The following is a 20,130-nucleotide window of genomic DNA, read 5'->3' as shown; positions in this document are numbered from 1 at the left end:
CCATTTGGTTCTTGGTTCGTTTGTTTTGTACGTTTAACAGCAGGATTTTGCAATAACTACTGAACAGATTTCTATTAAACTATTAAAATGTGACATAAGCCAAGACAGAATCCAATCAAAAAGAAAACCTGGCATATTTAAGGGACAGATACTGTATCTTTGAGTGTGTGGACTTTGGTGCAAACCCCCCAAAAAAGTGGATCTAGCAGATGTAAATGGGGTTTCATGGGGTGTAGGCTTTAATTTGGTTTGTCTTTTTAAAAACCAATCATTCTTCTGCAAAGGAGAGTAGGACAACTAACATTAGCATTTAGCTTGCATCACTGCTGTGTTAAGTAGAGCCTCACACAGCTGCTAGCATGGCTGCAGGTACTTTTTATTCTACTTCTCGCAGCCCATTTCAGGCTGTACTCAGTTTTGTGCACGACTCAGTTTATGTGCAGTGATTTTTTGAAAATGTCTTCATCCACTGTGAGTGGACACTGGGGTACAAGATAAGATCTCATTAGAAGAGACTTTCCTGAAACAAGTGAGTCTGAAATTCAAAGTACGCACCCATACAGATTGTGTGAATTAAAAAAAAAAGTTTATTAAATAGTTATTATCCACCATAAGGATAAAACAAGACATGGCCAATTCATAGTGCAACTTTCACATAACAAAAGATTGTTCATCACAAAACAGGAAGGAGCAGGTACGATTGTGTATAATTTATTGTGTATGCATATGCAGACCAAAAAAGTCGAACACTGAACAATTTGTGTGTCTCTTGTGTATGTTTTAATGTGTGTCTGTGTGTGAGAGTCCTTTTGTTAAAAAAAAAAAAAATTTGGAGCATTACTGTGTTTCACTTTTCTTCTCTGTACCGTTAGAAGTGTTTGACTTGTTTTCACGTCTGAATTCACGGCTCTGGCCCCCTGTCCCACTCCCGCCGCCCTGTGACGACTGGTGGTACAGCATGTGAAGCCGCTCTGCGTTAATGTCTGCATCCTGGGCTCCCTCACAGCACCTCATCCAGGACTGTGGAACGGCCTCAATGCCGTAGTGGGCCCCGGCGATGGCCCCAGCCATGCAGGCTATGGTGTCTGTGTCCCCTCCCAGGGCCAGGCTGTATGCTATTGTCCTCTCAAGGCCGCTGTAGTTCTCTGGAAGGCATTTGCGGGGCTGGAGGCAGTGGAGGACACAGAAGATGGCGGTAGGGACTGAGTGGAGCGCCGCAATACCATTACCTGGAAGGAAAGACGATTCATAGATTGGAAAGACTTGAAATACACATTGTTAATGCTCTAATCCGTTATGAACCTAAATCACAGGTAATGGAGGAATATGAGAAACGTGATTAAGATGGGATGGGTGAAAAGCTAGATGAAAAGAAATATACTGAAACAGATACTGACCCAGTTCAGAGATGACCTCCTCTATGCTGACCTTGCTCCTGTCCATCAGGTCTCGGATTCTGTGGAGGCGGTCACTGAACGGCATCTCTGCTTCCTTTAGGCTGCACAGACGCACCATAGAAAACCGTTGAACTGATCGATGCTGAATTTTCGACCCATGAGACATGACTGAATCAGATCTGTGCTAAAGCAGACCTAGAGGCTTTAAGTACATGATACTCACATTCTGGCATCATTGCGTGCTGCCTCATCTTCCTCAACTTCCTCCATCTCTGTGATTAGCCTGCTGATGAACTGCTGAGGTAAGTCTAGCGCCCCCTGCAGGGAGAGGTGCACAGCCAACGCCTGCAGCACTGCTCCGTTGTAACCAAGAGAGCAGGAGTGGGTCAGCATGGCGCCGAGACGGGCAAACTGGAGAGGAAAGAAAAAAAGAAAGAGAAATCAGACCAACCTGTCATTGATAAATAATGAGGATTTTTTCCTACAAGTTTTTGGTCTTTAACCTTTTATCAGATAGTGACGGTAGAGAGAAAGGGAACAAGGACAGGATTGACATGCAGTGATTTTCCACCAACAAGGAGTCAAACCAGAGACCTGCTGTTTGAGGGCATGTATGCTCAAGTGGGACGTGCCTTAACCATCCCCCTATCAGGTCACCCCCATTGAGAGGGAATTTTAAAGTAATATGTGAAAGCAAATATGTGGTTTATATCTAAATGCTTTGTTTTATGCAGGACTGATAATAGTAATAAATACATTATGAACTTGAGATGCTTTAGTTGTTCTGACCACAGAAGAATCACAATATAACACTTAACCCTGTGGTAAACTAACCGTGCCATATATCACAACCTCTGTGTTGGTATATATAGTGTTGCGAGTCAAGATTTTAGACCGAGCTGGTTGTTCTCAATCTAAAGCTCAGGACAAGGATTTCTGATGGAAACTGGGGGCAAAGTAAGGGAATTTATTAAAGCACCCATTACAATATCGCATGTTTTCCTAATGTCGTGCAGCCCTACACCTGTTTAAAAGCGGCTTTCTGTATTATTCATAATTCATTCATAAGATAACTTTAAGTCCACTAGACACCCTCTGCTCACCCTTTTAACGTCAGCCAGGTCAGGAAAAGCCAGAGCGAAGGGAGCCGCCCTCATGGCCCCTCCATTCCCAAAGGAGCCCCGACCATTAAACTGGTCCCTGGCTGGCTGATACACGTCACTGAGTTGTGGAGAGGACAGCTTCTTCAGCACCTGGATCACTCCGGAACCATAACCACGGCCAGGGGATGCACTGTACTCCTTAGCAAACCTGGAGGGGGGAGATACCTGAGGTTTAGTTGGTTTCTTTGTGAGCACAGTCCTCATATTACTTCATGAGCCTTCCTCAAAGTAATAACATAGTAGATACTAATAACAATGTGTGTTTGTTTACCTGCGAGCCATGTCCTGCTCATCGAAGCCTGCACGGGTGAGTAGAGACTGGACCACACAACGTGCCATTGCTGTGTCATCACTGTACTCAAGAATACCTAACACACACACACAAACACACACACACTTTTTGACAAGTGGTCGATGACTCAATGTGTAGGAACTGCCTCGTATATCTCAGGTGCTTGTTGGGAGTTGATAAGGTTCCATCTTGGTGAATCATATTCTTGATCACGATCGCTGCAGTTGCCACATGTCTGTTCTGTATTCCGCTTTCTGCTCGTTTGTTTTTAGTGTGTTTTACTTTTGTTTTGCTTACATGGTTGTTTCTTCTCCCATTTAACAATTACAAAAAAGTTAACTTCATACATGCAACTGTTTTTTTTATAATGTTAATAGTCTTTTCTTTTTATGTATTACTTGACGGCTACATAGCCATTGTTGTTTTTGCATGTTCAAGGAGTGTGTGTTGAAGTAAATGGGATTTATTGTTACATTTTTTTCTGTGGTATTGAATTGGGTATCCGGAAACATGGGAATTTCATGGTATCAGATACTAAAGGTTACATTGTATACCAATGTTTACCTGTCCAATAAAAACATTATTGATGTCTATTTCCCAATGATGATATGTTATGTTTTAAATTAAGAGTGATTTGATGACCCAGACTGTTGCCACAAGTGAAAATCATGTATCTGAATAATAGCAGGCTTGTGAAGTATTCAGAGTCGTGCTGTAGTTTTAAACATGTCAAACTCGTCTGCAGTCCTGGCTGAGGACCAGAGGTAACCAGGCCTTCTCTGCCAGGGTTCCCACTCATTGGAACAACTTCCCTGAGGAGATCCATCCAGCAAACTCCTCTTCTTCTTAAATCTCTCTTACATTTCATATTGTGCTTTCTCCTAGTTCTGATCTTGAAGTTATTTTAATCATATCATAATGTTTGAACTGTTTTCTTATTTGCAAAATTTTTTGTATTTCTCCATCTGTGCTCTATTGCTGTGTGATCTTCAAATTACTTTTAATTGTTTCTTATTTTGTAAAGCCGCTTGCAACTGTGATTTGAGAGGTGCCACAGTAGATACATTCCGCAGTTATTCTCTTCACATGGGTGCATGTGCAGTGGGCCTGGAGTCAGGGGACGATCATCTATTGCACGGTTATCGATGCCGCCTTGCCTTCCGGGGCTCTATCTCCTGCAGACTGATATGAAACATCATGCTTTCACTGACCTTCCCCTTTCGTCTCGTCGTCCAGGCCGTTCAGGTGCTGCAGCACGCTCTCCATGGGCACCTCCTCCGCTCCTTCAAACTCACCGCCGACACAGTCACCGAGCACAGCCGCGACCAGCGCTCCTCTGAACCGGGACAAAGACGCAGGGCCCCCCGCTGCTGCGGCCGCTCTCACCGCAGTCATCGCCATTCACCCGCCGGCGAAGAGACCTCAACCCTCACCGAGAAAACACCGAGCTAGTCCGCGGACCTGACTGTCAGGCGTGCAGGTGATAACAACAACAACAGATGTCGCTCGATCGGCCCCTTCCTGCTGCTTCCTGAAAACGTCCCGGTGCTCGTTTGACCCCAGGAAGGGTTGGGGTTATCCCACCTAGATGTACACACACATAGATTGGTCTGTCATTAGTAGACAGGCTGCAGTCTGTTCTACTTTGTTTATTTCTATGCAAAGAAATACGCTGGATACCGAAAGTGACATAATAAATGCGACCAACGTTTCTGGGGGAACATGTCATTTTCAGCCTCCAGTCGTTGAAGTTGTGAACTGAACTCATGAGACATGTTGTGTGTTCAGTCTGATGGTTCACCTGCTGTTTACTGGGTTTTGTATTCCTGCTTAACTCATTGTTTCCGCTGTTCGACATGTTGTGTGCGCAGATCCTCTCGGTTTTACGGTATAGCCGCACATTCGGTAACAGTGCCATCTACTGGACAGGAGCTCAGATCTCAGAGAGGAGAAACTATTAACTGTTAATTTCTAATAAAAACCATACGATGTTACATTCATAAATGTGCCCGATCTAAATCTACATGTTTGAAATGGACTATTCTCTTGGTCAGAGTTAGTGCTCCGGGGCTACTTCAGAATTATTCCACGCAAACACACCTTTATGAACAATATGTTTGCTTTTGTTTCAGTTTACAATTAAATTCTAATCAATAAATCATCAATCTATCAATCTATCTATCTATCTCTAACAATCAGCAATACACAATGTTCTTTGTATAAATATTCCCTTGAATAGCAATAGACTGCCATGACTAAATGAAACAAATCAATTTGTGCAAAGACTTTAAATAATTTAAATAAAGGAAAAAAACAGCTTCTTATACACTTAAATTTATATTTTAAATAAATGTGTTTGGTATTTCACAATTACACTACTATTACTCGTTTTTTCATGTGTAGTACTACTATTCATGTGCAATACCATTATTCATGAGAAGTATCACTGAGTTTTTTAAAAATCATGTTTAATACCATGCGCAATATTCCATTTTACTCCTTTTATCATTACTACCTACTGCCACTTCAGCTAAGTATTAGTTAGTCGAGTAACTTCTTTCCACTACTTCTACTCTTATTTCTAAGAGAAACTGGTTCGGAATTTACTCCGTATTCACTTTATATTTTAATTTTCACTTATAATGAACTCTATACTATTTGTATCTTCACTTGTTTTTGTGTGACTTCAAACTATTATTTTCTTCTCTGTGCGCTATTACATTATCTTTTGAAAGCAGCTAAGCAACTTGTGGTAAAAGAATGCGGAGGATGTGATAATATGACAATATGACCAAATCGTTTGCTTTCTCTAATAAAGTCTGCGTGTCGCGGTCCTGCATGGGGCACAGTGTGCACACAGTGTGCATTTAATCACGACAGCAGACAGCGCCTGTTCCACACACATCCTCTAACTGGGGCAGGCTGCCGTCAGTGAGCGCTGCCGTCGGTCAGGAGCAGCACGAAACACGGTAACGCTTCAACTTCTTCGTCGTCCTCTCTGTATTTTCCATGTGAAATTGTCTTGAAAGTGCACCCGAAACACACGCTTACATCTTTACACAGTTAACTTACCGCTGTTGGCCGTCTAGCTTGTTTCTCCGTTGGGCAGCAGTCTTGTTGATGCTAGCTTCTCGCATACAAAACCCAGAACCCTCCGTGGAGGTGGGTGGGAGCGCGAGAAGCGCGGCGTCTGCATCGTAATTAAAACATGGCGGATTCCGAGGAATTTAGACTTAAACGGTTAAAGGTAAGAAATGCACACATCGAATATAATCACAGCGATGCCCGGGCGACAAGCTGATCTTTTAGCCGATTCAACTGCACGACTCGCTGTGACTGTGTGCTGGCTTCCGGTCGAGATGTGCATATTTATGCTAACGTCAGCCAGCTAGCTTAAAACCCTGTAGCTCGCTGCTGTTCCGCTCTGATGCACGCCGCTACCGCCGAGCTCCATTTAAGAGCCCGTTAAATTGATCGTGAGCAAATTAGCATATTCAGCCCAGTATGACTCGGGATATTTGGATCACAAGAGTGTGAATGAAACCGGTGCTGCAACTTTGTGCTGCAGCTGACTGCTGGTTCCTCAGCAGATGCATCGCGCAGGGCTGCTGCGAACAATACAAAGTGGAGATTGTGTTGAAGTTGAATGTCGTCACACGAATCACTTAAACGTTATGTTTATTCGCAGTCTCCGGCAACTATTGCATGCTCTGAGTTGGTTGTTTGGTTTGCATTAAATTATGAATTTACCTAAATGCTAGAAATTACCCAAATGTTAATGGGTTGGTGTCAGTCCTCCTCCATTCAACTGGATGGACTGCATGCGGCCTGTAGCCATTATTATCGTTAATAGCCAGATATTGACAACACCAGGATTCATGTTTTAGTTCCCTCAAACATGAAGAACTTTGTATTCATTGAAGATATGAGTTGTGTTTTTCACGTTAACCCAAACATTAAGATAAAAGCTTGAAATTATAAACACCTAAAGAGCTAAACATATGTTTTTCCTTGTCAATACAGACACAAGACTTTGCTGATTGTTGTGTTTGGTTTAATTATTCTGTTATGTTATTGTGCCAAGGTGATGGGGAACGTTGCCCTTTTAGACCAATGTGTTGAAATGGGTTTGTTGCTGCAGGCAGACTGTACAGCAGGGGCACCTGCTGGTCAGATGCATTTACAGCAGTAAAGCAAAGAAAAATGAAAGTTATAAGATTAATGAGGGTGACACACCTAAGACATATGCAGCCATCACTGATGTATAAAGTGCCACTCTATGAAAGGGTTAATATAAAGGTATGAATTTAACTGCTGGCATTACACTATAACACACGTGCTTTAGTATGTAACTGCCAGAGCCTATGTGAACACACAATTTGTACAAACGACCCTCCCTGTGTGCAAGGTTAGTGAGAAAGTTTCAACATTTTTAATTTCTCTGGGAATAATTCATGGATCTTGATGGGGAAAAAAGCAGACTGATATTTATACGTTTGGTTTCATAAGGGGACTGTTGGGCATTGATGGAGGTATGCACACTCTCAGTGCCCTTCTAGGTGACACTATAAACTTTCAAAAGAAACATAGTTGAATTGTGACATACAGCATCAACATCTCTGCCAGTGAGGCTGAATGTAGTTTATCTTTATGGAAAAAAGATTAATAAAGTTTACAGTTTTGTATCTGGGACCAACCTCTCAGGATTTGTGCCTCATGTACTTACTGTGCAAACATTGAATATTGAAAATCAAAATGTTTTCATCTGTTTACACACAACTCAAACTGGATTCTAACTGGTATAAATGTAAATCCAAAACACTGAAGAGTGACTTGGTATGTAGCCATGAGTGATCAGGCATTACCTCATACATCCAAGAACAAGTGCAGTCCATAAGTCGGAGACCTTTTGTCATTTGTGATAATTTATGTTAGCAAATCACGGTAGTTCACTCTGTATATTTAGAAATTAATTTGGAATTTCAAGTTTTGTAAATGTTTTCTTTTAAAAGTGTACTTTAGGTTATATCAACTTGTGCAAGTTTTACAGTTATGAACTTTTTTGTCATTCTTGATAGATATTCTGTGGAAAAAGATCTATTGAAAATGAAACTGGTTTGGTAAGTTCGGTAATCAATTGTAGACGAGTAAAGAAAGCTGACATGAGTTGGCTTCTTGAAAGACCTTATTTTACAAGCCTCTCTCTCCCTTATAGCACGAGGAGCAGCTGTCCAGAGTGTTTGATGAAGTGATGGGGCTGGGAGACTTCGCTGAATCCTCTAGGGGCTCTGCCACTTCTTCTAAGAGTGGAGGTCAGGAGGAAACGAACGCAGTAGATGAAACATCAGGACAAGAGGAACAGCAACCGGTTGAAGAAGAGGATAGCAATGGCAGTAGACAAGAAGAAAAGATGGATGAGGGGGTGGTAGAATCCCCCTTTCCTCGCATTTCCTCCCCTCCCTCTGGCCAACCCTCCTCATTTACCTTGAGAACCAATGAAGGAGGAGGAGGGAAAGGAGGAGGAGGGAAAGGAGGAAGTGGAGGAAGTGGAGGGGCAGCATTTGATGATGCACTGGATGGCCTTCCTCTGTATGGGCCAGAAGAAGAGGATGAAGATTGGCACTTTGCCCTGCCAATGGGCTCCTTGGAGGACGTTGATGTGGATAAGGCAAACAGAAAAAAAAGCAAAGCGGACAAGGGGAACAATTCAAGTCGAGGCGATCCCTTTACTAATGAGCCCAAAGGAGGGGATCAGGAGAGAGAGAAGGACGAGAGCACAGAGTCTGCCAACACTTCCCACTCCTCCCAGGACAACACACCTGACAACAGCCGAGGTAAGAGATCCCACAAGGTAGACGGGTTTAAAGAACAAGTTCAATTAATTTATTGCTGATAGTTGTATTTAGCCTGTGAAAACAGTTGCATAATGTCTTCTGTGGCAGTGAGGGGAGATTGTGGAAGTCTTGAGAAAATAACGTAGATGTTGTCATAAGGGTTATTTAGGTTTGGAGACTGTGTTTTTAACAGAAAGACTGTATGACAAACTGGGTGTGTAAAGGTTTCAATGACAAAAGGCTGTACCAAAATCTATAATTGAGTTACATTATGCCGATGATCCAGTAGAGAGTTCGACCCAGACTAAAAGTCATCTATTGTTTTGACCATTCTTTTAAATTTGTTTCTTGTGAGTCTATCAGCTGTATGGAAATATAATTTTGAATAGCTGGATTGGCACTGAAAGCAACTTTGGCCTGTCATCATCTGTAGTTGTGCAGTGTGGCTCCATTTCCTGTGGCTGGGCTTGAAGCCCCTTTTCCACTGGCCAAAAAACCCTCAAACACCCACTAACATCTGGCTTTTGTCTCCAATGGGATTGGATGCAACACCTTGAGGAGCAAATTTTTCCTTCATATCACGCAAGATGCAACATTAGAAAGACAGATGTGAGAGAGCTTCTTGGTTTCCAACGCACTGATGGTGTCGTTCATGACTCACCAGGGGGAAAAACAGAAAGGCAAACACCTCTACTAGCAATGGGGAAAGGAGCCAATCACCTTTTTTTGGTGGGTTTACCCGTGTTTAAAAACCTGCGTATAGCCTGTAATTTTGATATGAAATCAAATGATAAGAGTTGGCTAAATCGGCAGCAATGAGGGTTATTGAGAGAGAGAAATGTTCTACATAAAGAATCAGTGATTTTATTTAATTAAATGTTATTTTTCTTAAAATTATATTTATCTTTATCATTTTTTACCCTCATTGTTTTTTTACCTTTTCACAAGGAAATGACCATGGACAACTCCAAGGCAAAACTAAACTCTACAGAACCAACTTTTTATACGACACATATTGAATTAGTTTTTCGATCTCTGAATTGAGATCAAGAGTGGTGTCATCTGAAAATAGTAGACTTAGTCTCTTTCCCTTTTTTCTTTTATGTAACTGGTGTTTATGTGACTCATTCAAATACAACTCTTCACAGAAGACTTAAGGTAACACAGTTGCTGTCAAACGTCAGCGGAGTGGGTCAGGGTGAGCTGCTCCTTTTATGGGCTGAATGGCACATCTACCAGGAAGCCGAATAGCTTTCAAACACGGTGTGAGCTTAACATGGTGCATCTGTTTTTCCTAAGAAAAGCAGCATACATTTTTTGAAAAAGGTGTTCTCTGTAATTGTATGCAATGCAATTGTACAAGTGTTCATCATTCAATATTTCTTGGGAGTTACGGTAGGTTAAAGAATGTGCAGTTGAAATGTAGGTGTAACTGTTTTCTTTTATCTAAACATGTTTTTCCCTCCCTGTCAGATGGTGGTGCCCTGAACGAGGGAGAGGAGACAGAAGACAGTCAGCAGGGAGAGGTGGGGATTTGGCGAGATAATCAAGATAGGGCTTTTTAAGTAATTAAAAAAAAAAATCTTAAGTCATTCATCATGACTATTCTTAATATTTCAGAGGTCAGAAGCAGCTCCGGTGGAGGACAGTAATCCCCCGATGTCTCCGACGATCAATATTAAAGATGAGCCTATTGATGAAGGCTACGACGCTGCTTTACTGCCTCAGAGCTCCATCAGGCAAATCAAAGAGGAGCTGGAGCATCAGGAGGTAGGTGTGATGAAAGGATGTTAAAAGTGTGCATCTGCTGTTTACTTTTTGCTATTCTCTTATTATTCAATATTGGATTAAAACAACAAAGTACTTAAGGTGCTAACAGCTTCCACTGTATGCTGATTGTGAATGAAAAATAAGGCACATTAAATCAGTTGTTTTTATCTTTTGAACATGAGGAGGAAGGCACCATGAAGCACATAAAGAAAATTTCTTATGTTTAATCATTTCAGGAAGAGCTGAGAATCAGTTCTGTCTACTCCGTAGGAGGAGCAAACACCTTTGTGTCTCCTACTGGTGAGTTGATAAGTTCTTTTGCTTTTTTCACTATACATTTTTTTGCTCTCTTTTAAAACTACAGCTGTTGTTTTGCAGTGGTTATATTGACCATGTTCCGACCTGGTAACGTTCCGTCCTGAGTGATCCGATCACAACTGGACAGCTCTATGCAAATGTGTCTTGAGATCTCTCAGACCACACAGAGGTGGAGGGACGCACAAGGCCACATTCTTTTCACTATGTGAACGCAAATGCATCTGGGGCCACATATGAAGGACAGACTACTCAGCTGATGTCTCTGACCCGCTACAGTTTCACTATGAATCAAACATATTTTTCCTCCTCTCAGAGCCTATACTTTGAACTGACATGCATGTTTAGTTGCATATAGAGCAGATCGGCCCTGACCATGGAGCTGTCCACTTGTGATCAGAGCTCTTAGGATGGATGTTAATACCAGATCTGAACAAGGCCATTGTGTCACTGGGATGAAACACCCCTTTTCATTTTAGGGGGAGCACTGATATTCATTTTATATATTATCATCAAATGTTACTTCACCAGTCCATGACTTAATGTCGCAATGAAAGATGAAGCTTTTCTTTACCAACCTTTCTCCTCTTACCCAAGTGCCAGCGGCAATCCCTGCCCCACCCCCAGCAGCCATTTTTATCCCAGGTAGAGGTACAGTCCTACAAGCTATGACTCAGCTTCCTGTGAGACCAACAATTTCAATCCCGGGTCCAATACCAGCTTTGGCAGTAGCGCCCCAACGCCCACCTCAGCCTCCTGTTCCTGGTAGTGTTCGCTGCAGTGGCTGCTCTAAGGTACCTTTGTAACTCTGCTGCTTTGTGCAAAATGTAAGAATGTGCCACATACATGTTTTTAATATTGAACAAATCCATTATTAATGTCAAAAATGGTATGCCATTGACTGGGAAACAGTTGATCTATATATTGGTCAGCTACAGTATATTAATGACAAGAATGTTAAATTTGTTTGTTGTAATTTATTTGTTGTAATTTTTATTTTTCATGGGTCTGCAAATGGTTCTAGGTTCTTCTAAAAGGCCAAACAGCATTCCAAAGAAAAGGTTCGACGCAGCTCTTCTGCTCCACAGTATGTCTCACTGGACATCTGCCTCCAACCCCCAAGAACAGATTGTGTTTCCAGTGCAACAGGTACATGTTTGTTTTAGGGCTGTAAATTCCAACATTCATTCAAACATGGTAGGAAAAGTTCGTATTTGACCTGTAATGACCCATTCAGATTCAAAATACACATTCTGGAAGTGCATCAGACCGTCTGGTGCCCTCTTGACCTGTCAGTAAAGTAAGCCAGTAATGTTACGTTGTGTTGTAATGAAAATTGAGGAATCTAGCAAGCAAAGCCGTCCTGAACATCATAGAAGCTGCGTGTGGAAGTATTTTGAGTTCTACACCATAGACGGCAAAGTAACGATCAAAGATGCTGTCTTTCATCTTTGCACCATGCAACTGCCTTATAACAAATCTGCAGGCTCACGTGTTAGCAGCAGCTGAGGAGGCACCACAGGCAAGGTCGATGTTCAACCATGTTAGACTGCAGGCGCATGTGGGTTGAATGTATTTGAACGAATTGTGTCATGTCAAATACGTTCAAACTTGACTTTTGGAAATACTGACCGCCCTAGTTTGTTTCCACTTGACATCAGTATGAACGTCAAATCGGGTTTTCATTTAGGTATGGGTTTTATAAAGGTACCATATACTATAAAAAGTGCGTTAATGTAACACCTACAAATATTCATATTGACCCTTTTCTCTTGCACCACAGGGCTGCCTATCTCTTGGCAGACAATAACAATTGCAGTAAAACTATGTTTGTTTAAAGGGTGATTTATTGTTGTAGACTATAAAGTTAGGTAGACAAATACATCAACTGTTTGTTTAATAGCTACTTAATATGGAATTATGAAGGATGTTTCAAGGCAGCAAGACATTTTGGAGATTTGTTTAATTGTTGATTATATATTTAATAAAATCCCATGACCATTTAATTTTATTTTAGCCAAATTAAAAATAAATATTCAGTGAATTGCATATCAGGATCTTAACATATGTTTCCATTTTTAATGGTTTTTTGTTCTCCAAAACAATAAGATCTATGTTTATGGGTTGTGTTTTCGTTTTTTTTGTTTTTGTTAAAATTACGCTCTTAATAGGTCATGTGAGAGTTAATTTAAAGTTCAACTTTGACACTTAATTACACAATACACAATAATTAACACATTATTGACACAATAATTCTTGTACTGTTTGATTTATGTGAAACATACAATTCACAGTAATGATCTCGTATTCTCTCATAAATATTAGTCCGCTAAACATGACAGTTTTTTTTTTTTAAATCAAGAGCCATTATTCTCATATCAACAAAAATGCAGAAAATGTCCCATCTCACAATGTTAAAGACAGTGGGGAAAAAATCTTGAATCCGCCCCATGATCTGGATTTGCACCAATATTTCATGCGTTCTTCTCTGACCGATACCACATCCTTCAACCATGGTGACCTTGATGATAATCTCTCCAGTAGTGTTTATGTAATCCTGCTAACAGACAAACAAACTAACACAAACAAAAACATAACTTCCTTGGCTTAGGTAATAACATCTGTCATATAAATATATTATTTAACTTTTTCCCTCTTTTCCAGTTTGCTCCAACCCTCTATTCTGCCATCACCCTGTATCGTTTCATCCACTGTATTTATTCCCTGTGCTTTTCTCTTTGCAGGGAGATCATTCAGCCCAGGGACATGATCACAATTCCAGCAGACGAGAACACGTACATGCACTTCTGTGGCCAGTTCTGTCTGTCTGTCTTTAGACACAAGAAGAAATATAGTGAGAAGCCTCTTGACAAACGAGTGGAGAAGAAGCCAGAGAAGCCGCCTGAGAAACCAGTGGAGCGACAGCCTGAAAAACCCTTCTGCAGTGTCTGCAAAGTTACCAATAAGGTGAGAGGCTTGTAACTTTTACTGTAAGAATAGATTTGGTCAGTGTGTCTAATGAGCCAAATCAGGTTCTCTTCCTCATCTTCTTCTCTCTCTTGTCCTTATGTTTGCCTGGGGTCATCTGCTGCAGATTGAGCATGAGGTCACCCATCAAGGTCGTCTGCACAGACTCTGTGGTGATGCTTGTTTTGTAACATGGCGCAAGATGCGTCACTTAGCCATGAACTGCTGTGAAGGCTGCGGACTTTACTGTAATAGCAACTCAGGCTCCTGTCAGACTCTCACGGTTGAAAGATCTCAGCTCAACTTCTGTAGTCCTACTTGCATTGGCACCTACAAACAGGTATGTGTCTGGAAAAACATATTATTTCTTCTGAAATTAGGATGTTTCAGTATTTATGGCATGATTATGTAGATTTAGCATGAAGAAAAAACACACGTTTTTTGCTTTGCTAACCAGAAATCACCTAATATTGTAGATAAATAAAATGGCACGCTTTATCAAGCATGTACTATTGATGTTACACATGTACAAAATGTAAACCCCTAAACCTGTAATTGTTTTTGTGAAGACCTGCAGAAAGACAGTGGACTGTGTCTCCTGTCACAAGATGGCGGTAGTGTCCGCCACCATCATGGAACGAGACCAAAAGGGCAAAGTTCAACTTTACTGTTCACCTCTTTGTGTGGAACAGAGCCGACCACCCCGACATATGCTCAGCGGTAGGACACACAAAGCAGGGACACACACTCACATGCCAGTTTGGCTGGGATAGGCATTCGTTAAAGCTAGGGTTGGTAATCCTGGAAAAGCAAGCAAGAGCCGGCTTTGAAAATAAGCAACAGATACGTCCCACCCCCTCCCAGCTTGTTAAAACTATGCACATATTAACACTTACGGCCTGACAGCTGCTTGAATCCAACTTTTACTCCTTTTTTTTTTCAGAAGAACAAATTTATTGATGGCTATTTGGACGCAAAGAGGATTTTCAACAAATACGATATAAAGTGTTTCAGAAACAAATTACCAACCTACCTTTTCAACGCAGAAGACCTGAAAATCATGCTTAATAGTTTTCAAAACAAATGCTCACATACTAGCAACATTTAACAGCTAATCAAATGTTTTTTTAAATTTTACCGCAGGTACTCCATTCCCATGCAGCCTGTGCAAGGTGACAGCTGTTCCTCAGTATCATCTGGCCATGGTGGACGGCACCATTCGTAACTTCTGCTCCTATGACTGTGTTTCCATTTACAGGGTAAAGGCACCAGTAGCAATAGCCTTATTTAAACCTTGTCTCCATCATAATTTGACATTGTTGTTATTTTTCCTCCATGTCTCTTTAGAAAACTGGGCACCCCTCTCAGCCAGACCTGACCAATGGAACCTTCTCTCTCAGGGACCCCTCCATCAGAGATGCAATCAAACCAGGGCCTTCTGCTGGTGCCAGCTCAGTTCCTCCCATTCCTCAGGACTACCCATCTTCAGTCCCCTACCAAGGCCATCATCCCAGTCATACCTCAGTGCCCCCAGTCGTGCCTCCCTACATGGGCATGTCCTCCCCCTCTGTCCCAGGGCAAGCACTGACCAGAGTGCCCCCTGGTCAGTCCTCCAAAACAACAGAAGGTGGACACATTGACACCTCCAGACTGACCTGCCATCAGTGCAGCAAACACTTCAGCAGCAAGCCGACGCTATTCAGTCACCAAGTAAGGAGCACAGGTCAAAAGCATGTGTATATGTAGACACTCAACAAATACACACTTGACCCTAACTTACTTATAGTTAAGGGTTTGACCTTAGTGTAACGCTAACCATAGACATGATAACACTAATGATATTTTTTTTCTTGCAGGGTCGTATTTCTATGTTTTGCAGTACAACATGCTGTGAACAATATAAAACCCAGAAAAATATCCTGGCAGTGTGCGAGTGCTGTAAACGGGAGAAGGTCCCCTTTGAAATCATCAGCAACAACCAACAGGAACTCGTCTTCTGCAGTGAAAGTGAGTTCACGCAGAAAAGGCCTTTTCACATTTTATTCACCTCTGTTATTTCCTTTTAATTAAGTGGATAATTGAAGCCTAAAGTTGGTTTGAGTGTAATTAATGCTACTTGACTTGGTCACCTCAGTCACAGTCTTCATAAAGCTTTATTTAAAAATGAATATAGTTCTAAATCCTGACTTAAGGGCTGTGTCTGAAATCACCAACTCATTCACCACCCCCTAGACACTATATAGGGACTCCTGTGTAGAGGACAATGTAGTGAGCTCATTGGCATAAAGAAAAAAATGCTTTAAAGCGCTTATTGGCGCCGGTAACTATATAGTGGACTGTATAGGGATTAGTGATTGCTTTCAGACACAGCTGAAGTGTCTTTGAACTTTTGGGGCAGAAATACATGTTTATGGCACTGTAATATAAAAAATACAATAGCCCATATGTCATGTGTTTCAGACTGTAAGATTCTCTACAAACATGAGCTGACCTCTCGTAACAAGGATCATACCTGGCGTCCCTGCTCCTACTGCTCTAGCATCAGCCAGAAGATGCTGCACAGTCATTATGGCGGCAAGATTGAGGAGTTCTGTAAACCCCACTGCATGTCCCAGTACACTGTGATCTACTATGGGGTAAGGAGTTGGATTTCACAGTGCAATCTACAGTGTATTACACTAAAAGAAGCGTCTTAGTATTTGTCAGTTTTGGTTGTGTTTCTTTGCTTATCTATATTTCCTTTGTCCATCCTCTCCACCTGTTTCTTTCCGTCATCTTCTGTCCAGATGGGGAGATGTGACAGTTGTAGGAAACAGGGCTACATGACGGAAAAGCTGCAGTGTTTGGGTTCAGTCCGTAACTTCTGTCACCTGCCCTGCCTTCTACATTACTGCCACCATCATTTTGAGACGAGCCAAAACAGCAACAGTAACGGTACTGGAACGGCCCCACAGACACCATATGGTAACTTGTGTCAAATTTGTGTTGATGTGGTGTTGAGCAGAGTTTGTGCAAGCTCATCCAAGATAAATATGAGTGGGAATGTGATGTGGCAATGTTCTCACCTCACCTCACTGCACAGTGGGAGATATGTTTAAGTAGCTTTTTAGTTTTAACTTAAGTAAAAACTTAACTTTTTACTTTAACTACAAATATTTATTTTATTGAAAATCTTGAGAAATAAGGGCAGGTTCAAACAATCTTAAATATAATATAACATCTGGGCCTGGATTTTAAAGTCCCTTCTTTCTTTCTTCTAGCGCCTACGCAGCCACACCACTCCTCAAAGATGAATCCTGTCATAGCTGATGTCGTGTCATTGGCCAGTGGCTCTGCCACTCAGCCTAGTGTGTCAGCAGATACTGCTCAGACTGGTTAGTTTATACACATATCTCTGGGCGGCTGTTTTCAAAGTACATATCCGATTCTCTTCTGTTTGAGACAAATTTCCTTACAACCATCCAACATAGGAATTACTCATCCAAATGTTGTTTCTAGGGAAAATGTTCTATATTGAATTCAATCAACGAATATAAAATTATTTAGTTATGGTAGTAACTCATGGTTGTCATGGTTTTTTGTATTTATGATATGTATTTCTACAGTGCTTTTATAGTTTTCTCCCTCTTTTGCAGGAGCACTTCCAACCTCCATTGACGGCAAGAACCATGACCATGTATGTACCTTGTGTTTTTGTCACAGGTTAGAACAGGGGTGGGGCGCATCCGGTCTCCGGGCCGTATGTGGCCCGCGAGGCAATTCATAAATGCAAAAAATGTAATAAAAAGCACATGCGACTTTAAATCTGTGAAGTGCCACGAAAAATTCCTTTGTTGCACCAGTGCGCCTGCATTTAGCTGCTCTGTCTCTCGTCTCCTCTCTGTAAGTCTGGGAGCGAGGCAGAGTTTACACTCGCACACACGGGCCCCGGGCCCCGTCCCTGCTCTCTCACACATGGACAGTGAAGGAGAGATAAATGGCGAACGGTAGCACCATAAGTGTGAATCCAGGGTTAACACGACGTACCGCCAATGATAAATTATTATCGCCGCTGTTTCAGGATCAGAGCCGAAGTAGAGCAGTGGTTGGTTTGTACCGTGTCTGAGCCTCTGTCTGAGAGCCCTCCCTCCACACCCCTGCTGACCTGCACTTACTTTACACTTAAACAATAAACACCAACTCTAATAACAAGTTACTAGCACCTGAACAGTACGGAAGTTAACTTTGTGTTTGTGTTGATTCGCTCCAGAGTTCGTGAGACTCACACACACACAAACACAATAGATGAAACGCTGAAATATTAGCCTAATACAATACAAAGCTAAAAGCTCATGTCAATCATAACCACCCCATCCTGTTTACTGGGCTGGTAACATATCCTGTGCCAGATGTTAAATATTTATTCAAGAGCAATTTTTGTTAACAGAGCCAGAGAGTCCATTTTATTAATTGTTGTGGTTGTGTGTGGTTTATTTTATCAGTTTTATTCATCAAGGATATTTTATTTTTTAACTGAAATGTCAGACTGAATATTCTTAAGAATTGTATTCATTGCTCTTTGAAGGGGTGAACTTGCATGATTATGCTATAACATTGTCATATCAGTGGTATGAAATGGTTTCAAAATAATGACAATAATATCATTTATCACAATCATTTCTGGGACAATATATCGTCAAAAAAATGTTTTTATTGTGACAGGCCTACTTTAAGTTAGAGGTTTCCTTGCACAGTTAAACATGTCCAAGCAAAATTGGTATTGTACAATGAAATATCCTTAACTGAATAGATATTGAATCTATTTAAATCCCTAAATTTAAGATTTAAGATCTGGTTAAAAAATAAACTGTCATTTATTTTGTGTTGTCTGTGTCCAGGCGAGTACACAGACTGATGCCATGCGTGTGCCTGTGTCCCGTCGGCGTCAAATGAAGAACAAGTCGGTTCTGTGTCGCCCGTTCACTATGGACCAAGAGACTATGTGCCAGCTGCCCACATCTTCCACTGAATCAGAAGGTAACTAGAAAAGCATGTGATCATGTTCTGGTAGTTAAGTTCACAGAACATCAGCTCAGCAGTTTTGGGAGTGCGTGCTGAGTTTCACACTGTCTAGTAGCATCCCGACAGTAACGTGCCACAGAACCTATTTTGAGTGGCTTCAGAAAGTATTTAGACCCCTTCACCTTTTGCACACGTTTACCACATGAAATTGCCAATTTTCTTTGAAAACATGTTTTAGAAAGGGGGAAAAAAGCCCTGACATCTCTCATACACACAAGTTTTCATACCCTTAACTAGGTATATTGTAAAAGACCCTTTAGCCACAATGACGGCTCAGATTCTTCTTCGAAGGTCCACGATATACTTGCTGTTTAATCACGTGTACGCGTAGGCAACCGACTGCATCGTGAATGACCTAATCATGGACCTTAGTCTCTAAAAGCACTGCACACCTGGATTTGGGCAGTTTATCCCCGTGTCTCTCTTTGTCAGACTGCATTAATTCGTCCCTCAGCTCTGACTAGTCTCACATCTACAACACTATAGAATGCAAAAGGTGATGGAGTCTGACTGATTCTTGAAGCTACTGTACACCAGGTCACCTTTCTGTACATAGTTCAGTCATTTGATACCTATTTGAAATATTAAGTATTTAAATCTGTCTTCATAGAGAAATGTTGACATTTTTATAAAATGTTCTACTTTTTACACCACATGATGTGTTGAAAAATCGCTCATGATCTCTTAATGGTCATTAATTAATGGCTTTCATTGGTTTTACTTTGAAGCTGTTATGTTTTGATGTTGTCTAATGATAAAAATCACATGATCAACTTTGAATTATAAAGTTGACTTATCAGTAAAACTAAATCAAATATTAACTAAATTTATTGTGGAATATAATATTGAGTTTGCTTGAACTTATATATATTGAATATTAGATATCTTGAGCTAATATTAATCTTCTATTTAGCATAAAGTAATGCCGAATAATTGGCAGGAGTTATAGTCAATGTTAGGCATTGACAATAATAATAGGCGACTGTAGCCATGCTCCTCCAGGCCGAGGAAGGTGTGTCCTTTTTATAAGGCCAGGCTGATTTATTTTGTGTAGCACCTTTCAACAACAACACAAAGTGCTTGTTAACGGCAGGACGACAATATGAAAGACATATTCTTAGGATTAATGTGTCGATTGTTGTTTGTGACAACCCAATGCAGCAACATTTTTATGGAGGGTTTTTTCCCCATCTTTATTCAGGAGAATTGTCTTTCAACTTTAGAGCAGGACATTGATTTCAAGTTTAGATTTTGTGATGATCTCACTCAAAACCCTGCGCCCACACTCAAATATACCCTACTTCTGCTTAGATTTCCTGCTCTCCAGCTTC

General features: G+C 41.2%; 2 protein-coding genes across 3 annotated transcripts in view; one reads left to right on the top strand and one right to left on the bottom strand.

Annotated features, from left to right (window-relative positions):
• Positions 1-569: 569 nt before the first annotated feature.
• Positions 570-6,213, bottom strand: adprs (ADP-ribosylserine hydrolase). Its single transcript, XM_034577556.1, has 7 exons — positions 5,925-6,213; positions 4,064-4,436; positions 2,832-2,928; positions 2,501-2,708; positions 1,621-1,808; positions 1,398-1,498; positions 570-1,229 (listed from the first exon to the last, which is right to left on the bottom strand). Exons 2-7 carry the CDS (start codon positions 4,251-4,253, stop codon positions 838-840), a joined length of 1,176 nt encoding a protein of 391 aa, XP_034433447.1. The 5' UTR covers positions 4,254-4,436; positions 5,925-6,213; the 3' UTR covers positions 570-837.
• LOC117756776 (zinc finger MYM-type protein 4-like) overlaps positions 5,983-20,130 on the top strand; it is a 25,341-nt gene continuing 11,193 nt past the window's right edge. For both annotated transcript variants that reach the window (XM_034577547.1, XM_034577548.1), the window contains exons 1-19: positions 5,983-6,099; positions 7,931-7,972; positions 8,068-8,686; positions 10,160-10,212; positions 10,307-10,456; positions 10,693-10,756; positions 11,369-11,565; positions 11,796-11,920; positions 13,516-13,738; positions 13,866-14,078; positions 14,308-14,458; positions 14,882-14,997; positions 15,086-15,448; positions 15,595-15,745; positions 16,199-16,374; positions 16,525-16,702; positions 16,999-17,112; positions 17,374-17,414; positions 18,616-18,754. In XM_034577547.1, the coding sequence (XP_034433438.1) occupies positions 6,061-6,099; positions 7,931-7,972; positions 8,068-8,686; positions 10,160-10,212; positions 10,307-10,456; positions 10,693-10,756; positions 11,369-11,565; positions 11,796-11,920; positions 13,516-13,738; positions 13,866-14,078; positions 14,308-14,458; positions 14,882-14,997; positions 15,086-15,448; positions 15,595-15,745; positions 16,199-16,374; positions 16,525-16,702; positions 16,999-17,112; positions 17,374-17,414; positions 18,616-18,754 (3,154 nt within the window). In that variant the 5' untranslated portion in view covers positions 5,983-6,060. The remainder of the gene's footprint in view (positions 6,100-7,930; positions 7,973-8,067; positions 8,687-10,159; positions 10,213-10,306; positions 10,457-10,692; positions 10,757-11,368; positions 11,566-11,795; positions 11,921-13,515; positions 13,739-13,865; positions 14,079-14,307; positions 14,459-14,881; positions 14,998-15,085; positions 15,449-15,594; positions 15,746-16,198; positions 16,375-16,524; positions 16,703-16,998; positions 17,113-17,373; positions 17,415-18,615; positions 18,755-20,130) is intronic.

This window comes from Hippoglossus hippoglossus, chromosome 22 (assembly GCF_009819705.1).
Source record: "Hippoglossus hippoglossus isolate fHipHip1 chromosome 22, fHipHip1.pri, whole genome shotgun sequence".
NCBI classification, from domain to species: Eukaryota; Metazoa; Chordata; class Actinopteri; order Pleuronectiformes; family Pleuronectidae; genus Hippoglossus; species Hippoglossus hippoglossus.
This window is presented reverse-complemented; position numbering and strand designations above follow the sequence as displayed.

Excerpts from the sequence above, each read along its gene's own strand:
- adprs (XM_034577556.1), bottom strand. The coding sequence starts at position 4,253 with ATGGCGATGACTGCGGTGAGAGCGGCCGCAGCAGCGGGGGGCCCTGCG. Across the intron at positions 2,929-4,063 it reads CGACGAGACGAAAGGGGAAG|GTATTCTTGAGTACAGTGAT; the intron begins GTCAGTGAAAGC and ends TGTGTGTGTTAG. Across the intron at positions 1,230-1,397 it reads GGAGGTCATCTCTGAACTGG|GTAATGGTATTGCGGCGCTC; the intron begins GTCAGTATCTGT and ends CTTTCCTTCCAG.